The sequence below is a fragment of the Embiotoca jacksoni genome, unplaced genomic scaffold (genome assembly GCF_022577435.1).
Source record: "Embiotoca jacksoni isolate LCO1_2020_lvr unplaced genomic scaffold, fEmbJac1.0.p SCAF_10, whole genome shotgun sequence".
Classification (NCBI taxonomy): domain Eukaryota; kingdom Metazoa; phylum Chordata; class Actinopteri; family Embiotocidae; genus Embiotoca; species Embiotoca jacksoni.
In genome coordinates, this window is record NW_027185230.1 from 20,124,823 (window position 1) to 20,137,335 (window position 12,513).

At 38.5% G+C, this 12,513-nt stretch overlaps 1 protein-coding gene across 1 annotated transcript in view; it reads right to left on the reverse strand.

Annotated features, from left to right (window-relative positions):
• Nucleotides 1-12,122, reverse strand: part of LOC138212253 (WD repeat-containing protein 70) — a 40,314-nt gene extending 28,192 nt beyond the window's left edge. Inside the window, exons 1-9 of the mRNA XM_069172560.1 lie at nt 12,040-12,122; nt 8,964-9,017; nt 8,799-8,882; nt 8,630-8,726; nt 8,294-8,510; nt 7,594-7,653; nt 7,109-7,242; nt 5,754-5,907; nt 1,006-1,082 (exon numbers count right to left, since the gene is read on the reverse strand). Coding sequence (XP_069028661.1) covers nt 1,006-1,082; nt 5,754-5,907; nt 7,109-7,242; nt 7,594-7,653; nt 8,294-8,510; nt 8,630-8,726; nt 8,799-8,882; nt 8,964-9,017; nt 12,040-12,064 — 902 coding nt within the window. The 5' untranslated portion in view covers nt 12,065-12,122. The remainder of the gene's footprint in view (nt 1-1,005; nt 1,083-5,753; nt 5,908-7,108; nt 7,243-7,593; nt 7,654-8,293; nt 8,511-8,629; nt 8,727-8,798; nt 8,883-8,963; nt 9,018-12,039) is intronic.
• Nucleotides 12,123-12,513: the final 391 nt, after the last annotated feature.

The following is a 12,513-nucleotide window of genomic DNA, read 5'->3' on the forward strand; positions in this document are numbered from 1 at the left end:
AGCTCTGGGTTTCTGCACTGCTGCCTGTCACACTCACTTAGACTCATCACTGTGGTGCAGCTCAATCACACGCGCTCACTCACGAATATCCCTGCACACTTTACACAGGGCAGAAAGTTACAGCTTCCGCAGCCAGACACGTCTTGTGCTGTTTTTAAGGAGGCAGCAGCCTACTAAACCTCCGCTGTCTGAAACAAAGATTACAAATAAGTGCATGACATCTTATCCTCTCCTGCAGTTGAACGGGTCCAAAGCACTGCACACAAATGAAGGGCTGCATTTGGACAACATGCAGTATAGATGTGCCCTGTGTCCATGCACAGCTATGAGGTCAGGCTACTGTTTTCAGCAGCATAGTCTGGACTAGAGGACTCCCTGCTGGTGGCAAAGGAGATGAGAGCAAAGAAAAGTGTTCAATGACAGCACTGCCTCAGACATGTACGGCTGTAAGGAGGGCGCTGACTGTTGGAGAAGTAATCACAATATTACATTAATAAGAGGTGGGTCTGTACATGTTATTGTTAAATATGCAACGCCTGAAAAAAACTTGCTTTGATGACAAATGTTTTGATTGATGTCACTGTCATTTACACAGTTTGCATTCGGCCAGCGTGGGAATGTCTCACCAGATAGATGTAAAAACTCTGTATGCTGTCAAACACAAAGATTCATCTGGTGGTCGGAGGCTCTTTAAACTTTAACTTTAAAGCTGGAACCAGCTGGCTCTGTTATGAAAATGAGACAGGACAAGGTAACTATTTCAGATAACTATTTAAAAGCACAGCTCACCCATCACATACTGTTCAGTTTGTTTATGGACTTTCTTCATGATTATTGTAGTTGATAACCCACAAAATGATACGTGTACAGCCTCATAACTTTTCCTCCACATGAAAGAATCTGCTACACAATTATCGTTTAGGTTTATGAACCATATTGAAGCACAAAAAGACAGAGGAAGTGATAGCTTCTATTCACAGCTTCCAAAACTCATTCATAACTCACCCATCGTTGGAGCAGGTCATGAACTCTTCTTTAATCTTGGGATGCCAGCAGCCGCAATTCAGCATAGCTGTGTGGCCCTGAAAACAACGCCAACAGAAAATGAACCAACACTTGTGAGAAGCATTAAATACCTGCTGACCAGAGCTTCCAGTCACTTTAAGGTCCCCCACATGATCACCTTGTTAATATGGATCCAGTCTGCAACATGGACATCCAGAGCTGACATCTGTCCTACAATTGATTTCAAACTCATTTGATATTTAATGACAATCTGTCAGCGTCATAGCAGAAAGAGCAGCTGGAAACTTAAGAAGAGTAAAAGTTGCCAGAAGGAACCAATGAAAGTAAATTCATACACGCAAATTTTGCAAAAATGCACAAAGACAGCTGCTGTTCTTCATTCTGTCTCACGCCACAAGATGCAAAAGCTCATTGGTTAATTAATTTAAGGGCGCCATTATATTTTTGTGATGGTGCATTTCAGAGCTGTGGTGAGTTGGATGGAAAATCTGAGGCCTTCATCCAGTTATTTGGCCTCATCTAAACGCACCGTATCGAGCTCTCTTTGGAGGAAAGGAACCCTAATTGGATCATATAGTACCACTGACGTTTGGCCTTCCAACCGAGCCGGTGAACTCTGGCCGTGCAGCCGGCTGTGTCACAGCTTCAAACAGTGAGCTGCTAGCAGAGGAACTTTAAGCCATTTCCTCTGCTGGAGGAGTTCTGTGGAGAATTACTGACAACAAATGACTTCAAAGCGGGACGGAGGCAGCGAGGCCCCCCCGACCGCCAGGTCACAGAGGAACATTGCAGCGTGCTGCAGGAAGGCTTCAGACATGACATACCGCTGTTTGACAGGACGCTGAGCAAAGCAGAGCTGTGCATGAGCACGAGTTGACCAAATGACTTTGGTATGTGTGGATCAGGAAGAGGACCTGCCTGGTCACCGTCAAATACTGAGAACACACCGCTTTAATAATTCATTAAGTGGAGCTGACTTGCTGTTTTATGACTGAAAAGAATTACAAATTACTACGTTGTTAAATTTGATGGTGAAATCCACACAGACTATATGATGAGGTTAAAGAACTAATGGGCTGTGAAGGGCTTCCCAGCTCTGTGCAACAACATCACAATGAACAACCATCCGTCACAGGAGCTTCATAATTAGAGTGAAAGAGACGCTTATCTTCCTAAATCCGATTCATCTTCCTCAACAGTTTAGGACAACAAATTGCCAACGACTGAAAGGAAACAGACCGATCTTCATAATGACAAACAGACAGGATCCACGATGAACTGGGGACCAGACGGTTTCTTATTATTGGAAATGCTTCTAGTTGAGGCTCCACAGGAATCTGCATTGGTAGCTTTAAGTTTGGATTAGCTTTAAGGATTAGTTGATCAATGCTGAAAACTGGATCTGGGTGAGGAACTGTTTTGACTACCAAACTGCCAAATATTCTCTGCTTTCAGCTTCTCTGATCATCTTCTCTGTTTTTCTGTCTTTGAATTTGTAGAGTCAATCAGACAAAATGATTTTAGGACACTGGCATATTAAAATTTGTGTAGATTTGTCACTATTTTTCTCGATGTTATTGACTGAACTATTATTTAAGATCCTGTCCGGGTTTGTTCAAAGACATATAGAAAGACTCTGCTATGAATTAATGTTGTATCTGATCTGATTTCTCTTAATATTTGAAGGACATCTATCTCCACGTCACTGAAACATTCAGAATCATCAAAATACAACTGTTGTTGTTTCAAACAGTTGACTGGACAGAAGATGTCTGCTGCATCACTGGAAGGAAGAAACACCTGCTTCAAGTTTACACGTTACAACTGCATATGTTGCTGACTGGTTCCCAATTGGTTTTAAAAGTAATAATTGATGTAACAAATGCTGTTTGCATGTAAAATATCTTTAATTACAATTTCAGATGACCTCAGAGAAACTTCCCACTTTGATCAGATGAATGATGAGAAAACATCATGCAGCACATTGAAGGTCAAACATCCGAGAAAAGTGACAGCGACCCAAACACATATTTGAGTGGAGGCAGATTTAAAAAGAAAAACATCTACTGCATATGAGCCTGTGTGTGTGTGTGTGTGTGTGTGTGTGTGTGTGTGTGTGTGTGTGTGTGTGTGTGTGTGTGTGTGTGTGTGTGTGTGTGTGTGTGTGTGCCAGATCTCTGCACACAGTGGGAGGAGACAGGAGGGAAATCATTGTCTGTCAACAGAGGCCGTGTACAGGCACGTATATAATTATCACGAGACACAACTAATGGCCAAAACACATTTTCATTCAACCAAAGTCCAGATGGGACCGAGCAGGACAAGAATGTAGGACATTCAGGAAAACACTACTTGCGATCAATGATCCTTCAAGTAATTGGTATGGGTGGTATAAACCATGTCTAAATGCACTGCAGCTGGCACACATGGTTACTGACCACCAACCTTAAACACAGTAAAACCCAAACATGGACACTTCATTAGGATCCCTCTTTGTAGATTCAGGTACACGCAAGAAATGAAGCGCAGCAGTCCTGAATGCATGTGGTGCTCGTCTCCCCCGGAGACCACCTCCAGCTGGTCGCACAGACCATCATCACAGACCATCATCACACAACCACAGACCATCATCATCACACACAGACCATCATCACAGACCATCATCACACAACCACAGACCATCATCATCACACACAGACCATCATCACACACAGACCATCATCACACACAGACCATCATCATCACACAGACCATCATCACACAACCACAGACCATCATCACACAACCACAGACCATCATCATCACACAGACCATCATCATCACACACAGACCATCATCATCACACAGACCATCATCATCACACACAGACCATCATCATCACACAGACCATCATCACACAACCACAGACCATCATCATCACACAACCACAGACCATCATCACACAACCACAGACCATCATCATCACAACCACAGACCATCATCACACAACCACAGACCATCATCATCACACAACCACAGACCATCATCATCACAACCACAGACCATCATCATCACACAGACCATCATCATCACACACAGACCATCATCATCACACAGACCATCATCATCACACACAGACCATCATCATCACACAGACCATCATCACACAACCACAGACCATCATCATCACACAAACACAGACCATCATCATCACAAACACAGACCATCATCATCACAACCACAGACCATCATCACAACCACAGACCATCATCATCACACAGATCATCATCATCATCACACAGACCATCATCATCACACACAGACCATCATCATCACACAGACCATCATCATCACACACAGACCATCATCATCACACAGACCATCATCACACAACCACAGACCATCATCATCACACAAACACAGACCATCATCATCACAAACACAGACCATCATCATCACAACCACAGACCATCATCACAACCACAGACCATCATCATCACACAGATCATCATCATCATCACACAGACCATCATCATCACAACCACAGACCATCATCATCACACAGACCATCATCATCACACAACCACAGACCATCATCATCACAACCACAGACCATCATCATCACAACCACAGACCATAATCATCACACAGACCATCATCATCACACAACCACAGACCATCATCATCACACAGACCATCATCATCATACAACCACAGACCATCATCATCACAACCACAGACCATCATCATCACACACAGACCATCATCATCACACAGACCATCATCATCACACAAACACAGACCATCATCATCACAACCACAGACCATCATCATCACAACCACAGACCATCATCATCACAACCACAGACCATCATCATCACACAGACCATCATCATCACACAGACCATCATCATCATACAACCACAGACCATCACACACAACCACAGACCATCATCATCACACAGACCATCATCATCATCACAACCACAGACCATCACACACAACCACAGACCATCATCATCACACAGACCATCACACACAACCACAGACCATCATCATCATACAACCACAGACCATCATCATCACACAGACCATCATCATCATCACAACCACAGACCATCACACACAACCACAGACACCTTGCTACCATTATGCGTTGGCAGGGTTTATCCTCAGAAGAGTTTGGAACGAGCCGTCATGAATGAAAACATAAACGCCTGCAACATCCTCCAGATTAAATCCACATTATTACAGCCGGGCTCGTCTGTTTTATAGTTTTGGTCGACATTCTTTTACTTCTACTCAGGAAGATAACAGCTGAAGTCTCAGAACACATCACAGTTGGACGAGGAAAGAAACACACGCTATTAGACTATCAGACAGGTTTCAAGAAGTGTGTTAATCTTCTGTAAATGAAGAAGAACAGTAAGAATATTCCCGAACTGTCATGTGTAAACATCCATCTAGTTAACAGACTCACTTCTTGACACAACTTGCTGCTGTTGTGTGCACACACAGTTTTCCTTTGAAGAACTCACTTCTACTTGTATTCTCCAAATAAACGTCTCTGGATTCAGACTGAAGCTGTTGGCTTCTTTACAACCGGCCGGATCATCTGCCTCCTCATGTTTGTTGCCAAATGTCAGCAATCATAATCCAATTAAAACAATGGACAAAATTACAAATGGAGACCCAACTTGTATACCAGAATCACTATAAGTATAAGTGTGAACACCCCTCTGACATACCTTGGTATTAGCCATGTCCACGATGTACTGGTCTCCTTTCGGGCACTCCATCACATTGAAGCCATCGCGGTCCAAAACTTTGGCCTGAGCGTTCCCAGAAACCACCAGGAGGACATCACCAGTGATGCTGTACTGCACAGACTTGATCTGATGGCTGAGGGATCACACACACACACACACACACACACACACACACACACACACACACACACACACCATCTGTACTCTATGAATGTACAAGTCTTCTGCATCACAACACTGTTATATAATACAAGAAGTCTCTAATCCTTCGAACAGGAGATTCTTCAGTAACATCTGATCATGATTTGTCTCTTTGATCTACGACGAGCACTAAACATAAAAACTAGAACAGTGAGCACGACGGCCTTTTGGAGGTGTGAAACAGAGAATGATCTTTGAAACATATCACACAAACATATTACATCTATATGTTTGTGAGGAATATGCACAAGCTATGAAAACAAATCTCCCTTGAAACAATAAAGATTGTTTTTATTGATCTCGTTAAAAAGAAGAGCTTTAAAAGTTTATTTGGGGCTTTCCAAACACATTAATGTTGAATTGTAACTAAAATAATCAAGAAAACAGATACATCGTCGTACAATGCCCGGTGAGGAGATAGTTAACTATCTCATCAGAGGGAGATTAGCAATTCAGGTCGATATCAAAGAGCATTAACATCATTAACACAGCAGGGGGCAGACGGGTAAAAAACAAAACTTGCACTGAAATGCAAATGTGTGTGTGTGTGTGTGTGTGTGTGTGTGTGTGTGTGTGTGTGTGTGTGTGTGTGTGTGTGTGTGTGGTCAGAGGAACAGTTGACCTAAACAGCACAGACTTCTACATGAAGTTTGTTAGCAAACCAAACAGGCTACTGGATCTCAGAGTCGTCACATTAAATGTAGCGTACATTTTTGTTAATAAGGGGAAGCCTGCTGCAGCTCAGACCACTGGTTTCCAAAACCCCCAAAATAATTCCATCTTTGATGATAGCTTCAATGAAACAGAATAAATAAACAAGCATGCACACACACAAACACACACAAACACACACATATCTTCACCATCTGCTTCTCAAAGCCTCATTTTGCATGAAAAGAGAGGATGTCACAGAGTTAACATGAGGCTCAATGATGCTCAACAAATGTGTGGGCGTGTGCATGTGTGTGTGTGTGTGTGTGTGTGTGTGTGTGTGTGTGTGTGTGTGTGTGTGTGTGTGTGTGTGTGTGTGTGTGTGTGTACACTTTGGCACACAGAACTGCAGTCAGTGCTCTGGATGTTTGCATGAAACTAATCAAACACATGTTAAGCAACTGTGTGGATGTTCCACGTACCACTCGCAGGGCTGCAGGGACCTGAAGGCCTGCAGAGCCTGGTCCATCCCGGCAAAGTCCCAGAAGCGCACATCGTAGTCGTAACCGCCGGTCACCAGACGGGCTCCGGAGGGGTCCAAGCCAAGAGCTGATACCTGAGGAGAAGAAAACCTGGTTTAAAACAGCAACCTGCTGCACAAGGCCGGTTGGCTGCTGGAAATATTTGATGAAACAGTCATCCAGCCTCCACTGACAGCAAAAATAAACAGAAGACAAATATTTACAGTTCCGAGTTTTAAAACGGCAATCGGCGCTGGATCTGGATACCAGATTCAAAACTAAATGTGAAAGACGCACAGCTGCTCATTTTGCAAAAATTCAACACAAAAGTTGGAAAACATTTAGTGAAAATCCAATAACTGATATAGTCTGAGTGTGTGACCTTAATGTCAATAAAATACTCAATAATCAGTTTCTCCATGGAGTGTTTCGACTGAAGGCCTCACCGTCTTCGTGCCGTGCTGCAGAGTGATCTCATGGGTGTCCGGAATCTTTTTCACTGGATTCTGGGCCGGAAAATTACGATGAATAAGAGGAAAGGATAAAAGAAAATAAGACTTATTTAGATGTGTAGTTATGATGTTTCATTTCACTCAGTTACATTTTTACAGGCCATGAAACTAATAAATTATCAGCTGAGAATTACTGAGACAGAACAGATATGTAAAAGGTTTGGATGTCAGCTGTTTATTTATTTTTACTTAATGGTGTAAATGCTCTTAATATAGAAAACAATGCTTCACCACACTGATAGTAATGTCAATAATTTAAGATGTTTTTCACATCTGTGGCATTTTGGTTTTAGAGTCCAAACAGAAGAGGCAACACGTCTGTTGCATGTTATTATTCTCATCCTGTTTTACACTAACCGGATTATGTTTCCTTGTGCTGCCATCTAGTGGCGAGAATTTAAAACACCTTAAGCACAGAATCAACTCCTGTTTCCGGAGGCTTTCTCCAATAACGGTGGCAGCAAAATCACAGCTGATTGAACTATTTTAGTGCTTCAGGTTCTGTGTGCGCAGAGTCATCGTTAACGTTAGTAACACGTCTGCTTAACATTTCACACTGAACAAGTAAAAACTGGAGGACCAAAATTAAATACGACATCATCCACTGGTATTAAATGGGACATTTCATACATACATCATCATCATCATCTTGTGCTTCGTCTTCATCATCATCCTCATCATCATCACTGTGAGCCGTGCTGCCTGTGTAACCTGGTGGAAGAGGAGGTCCCACGAGCTCATCATCATCCTCATCTTCCTCCCGGGCTCCATGTTGAAGAGGCACCGGGGGTCCGATGAGCTGGGAGTCGGAGTCGGACCCACTTTCACCGCTGCTGTCAGTCTGCTGCCCTCTGGACAGGAGACAAAACGTTTTCACACAAAATAAACTTCACACTTATGTTAAGTCGGCACATCAGATGTGTTCTTTTACTGGCAGGCGGCTCAGACTGCGACTGAGGTTTCAACCTACCGAGAAGCAGCAGCTGCAGCTTCGTGTCTCTGATGTTGGACGGCTGGTTTGGAGCTCTGCCCTTCGTCCTCCTTCTGACTCCCCTTGTGACGCTCCTCTAAAGACGCAACACTTATAATTACACTCACGGTGACAACACGGCTCGTCACACCTCGATGAACCAACCTACCGATGACGCGCTGATTCCTCTCGACGGCTGTTCGCCGCGTCTGTTCAAAGATGGCGTCGAGGTCAAACGTGCGCGCTTTCTTTCCTGAAAGGCAGAAACAAGACGTACGTGATGTTCGACAGTCACAACTCAGCTGATTTTATCAGAGAAGAATTTAGTACAAACCGAATCCAGAGAATCCCATAACGGATCCAATATCTCCGTCGTCGCTCGTCATGTCTGAAGCAGAAAGAAGTGAGAACATCGTTTATATCTTTGTTCATTAAAACAATAGTTTCCTCTTCACATCCGTTCTGAACGATGCAGGAGACAAAAGGATGTCTGATTATTATCTGTTTATTATCTGTTTATTATCTGTTTATTATCTGATTATCATGTTTATTATCTGATTATTATCTGATTATTATCTGTTTATTATCTGATTATTATCTGATTATTATCTGATTATTATCTGTTTATTATCTGATTATTATCTGTTTATTATCTGATTATTATCTGTTTATTATCTGATTATTATCTGATTATTATCTGATTATTATCTGTTTATTATCTGATTATTATCTGTTTATTATCTGTTTATTATCTGATTATTATCTGTTTATTATCTGATTATTATCTGTTTATTATCTGATTATTATCTGTTTGTTATCTGATTATTATCTGTTTATCTGATTATTATCTGTTTATTATCTGTTTATTATCTGATTATTATCTGATTATTATCTGTTTATTATCTGTTTATTATCTGATTATTATCTGTTTATTATCTGATTATTATCTGTTTATTATCTGATTATTATCTGATTATTATCTGTTTATTATCTGATTATTATCTGTTTATTATCTGATTATTATCTGATTATTATCTGTTTATTATCTGATTATTATCTGTTTATTATCTGTTTGTTATCTGTTTGTTATCTGATTATTATCTGTTTATTATCTGATTATTATCTGTTTATTATCTGTTTATTATCTGATTATTATCTGATTATTATCTGATTATTATCTGTTTGTTATCTGATTATTATCTGTTTGTTATCTGTTTGTTATCTGATTATTATCTGTTTATTATCTGTTTATTATCTGATTATTATCTGTTTGTTATCTGTTTGTTATCTGATTATTTTCTGATTATTATCTGTTTGTTATCTGTTTGTTATCTGATTATTATCTGATTGTTATCTGATTATTATCTGTTTATTATCTGATTATTATCTGTTTGTCATCTGTTTATTATCTGTTTGTTATCTGATTATTATCTGTTCGTTATCTGTTTATTATCTGATTATGATCTGTTTATTATCTGATTGTTATCTGTTTGTTATCTGATTATTATCTGTTTATTATCTGATTGTTATCTGTTTGTTATCTGATTATTATCTGATTATCATCTGTTTATTATCTGTTTATTATCTGATTGTTATCTGTTTGTTATCTGTTTGTTATCTGATTGTTATCTGTTTGTTATCTGTTTGTTATCTGATTATTATCTGTTTATTATCTGATTGTTATCTGTTTGTTATCTGATTATTATCTGATTATCATCTGTTTATTATCTGATTATTATCTGTTTGTTATCTGTTTGTTATCTGATTATTATCTGTTTATTATCTGATTGTTATCTGTTTGTTATCTGATTATTATATGTTTATTATCTGTTTATTATCTGATTATTATCTGTTTGTTATCTGTTTATTATGTTTATTATCTGTTTATCATCTGTTTATCATCTGTTTGTTATCTGTTCATCATCTGATTATGTTTATTATCTGATTATTATCTGTTTGTTGTCTGATTAATATCTGTTTGTTATTTGTTTATTATCTGATTATGTGTTTATTATCTGTTTGTTATCTGTTTATTATCTGATTATCATCTGATTATTATATGTTTATTATCTGTTTATTATCTGTTTATTATCTGATTATTATCTGTTTATTATCTGATTATCATCCGATTATTATCTGATTATCTGTTTATTATCTGATTAATATCTGTTTGTTATCTGTTTATTATCTGATTATTATCTTTGTTATCTGTTTATTATCTGATTATTATCTGTTTATTATCTGATTATCATGTTTGTTATCTGTTTATTATCTGATTATTATATGTTTATTATCTGTTTGTTATCTGTTTGTTATCTGTTTGTTATCTGTTTGTTATCTGATTATTATCTGTTTATTATCTGTTTATTATCTGATTATTATATGTTTATCATCTGTTTATTATCTGATTATTATCTGTTTATCATCTGTTTATTATCTGATTATTATCTGTTTATTATCTGTTTATTATCTGATTATTATCTGTTTGTTATCTGATTATTATCTGTTTATTATCTGTTTATTATCTGTTTGTTATCTGATTATTATCTGTTTATTATCTGTTTATTATCTGTTTATTATCTGATTATTATCTGTTTATTATCTGATTATTATCTGTTTGTTATCTGTTTATTATCTGTTTATTATCTGTTTATTATCTGTTTATTATCTGATTATGTGTTTATTATCTGTTTGTTATCTGTTTGTTATCTGATTATTATCTGTTTATTATCTGATTATTATCTGTTTGTTATCTGTTTATTATCTGTTTATTATCTGTTTATTATCTGTTTATTATCTGATTATTATCTGTTTATTATCTGTTTATTATCTGTTTGTTATCTGATATCAGATGGACAGAAGAGGAGCTTTAAGGCTGCAGGCTTTGGGGAACAGTGGTGAATATATTTCCTAATTTTTTAACATTTTAAAGACCAAAATCACAACAATCAACAGATTAATCAACACTAAAGATGTTTGTTGTTGATTTAACAGAATGCAGAAACACCGAGTATGAATAAGAAGATAACCTTCCTGTTATAGTGGATTAAATATCTTTTAATAACTTCAGTCCCAAACATCAGGTGGTTTTATTTAAACTATCGATCTACCAACAACATCTACAGCTGTATATCAACAACACTTCGTTGTTTTCAGGAGGTTTTTAGGTCTTTAGGTTGAAGATGTGATTGTTAACAGGACATTTTATTGTGCAAACAAAATACGAACAGTAGAAAATTGAAGTGAAGCTAACAAATAAGCTAGCAGCAGCAACAACGCGTTTCTACTGTGAAGATAAAATAATCTGATAAAACAAGAACACCGAACTGAGTTTATCCTACAAACATGTTCACGTAAACCAATTATGGCAATACAACCTTACATAGAGACAAAACGTAAACAGTTCGTACCTTCATCCAACTGTTTGGGATCCATGTTTTCAAATACGTCGTTACCTTTGACCTCCGGAAGTGCTTCTTCTTCTTCGTCTTCTTCTTCTTCTTCTTCTTCTCGTCTGCCTCGTGTTGCGCGCGCAGCCCCACAGCTGCTCCTCCCAGGGCGCGCGCTGTTTTACTGGCGCCTCGTTGGAGAGAAAGTCCCGTGAAGTTATTAATCATGTTATTAATGTTATATTATTATTATTATTATTATTATTATTATGAACTAAACTTGTTCCTGCCAGGGAAACTAATTATAATAAAATAAACCTTTTGAAACCTGCAAACATGATAAACATAATAAAGTAAGGACCCAACCCAAACATGATAAACATAATAAAGTAAGGACCCAACCCAAACATGATAAACATAATAAAGTAAGGACCCAACCCAAACATGAGATCTGTCTCTGAAATGGTTTTGGAGACATTCAGCTTCGTGTCCCGA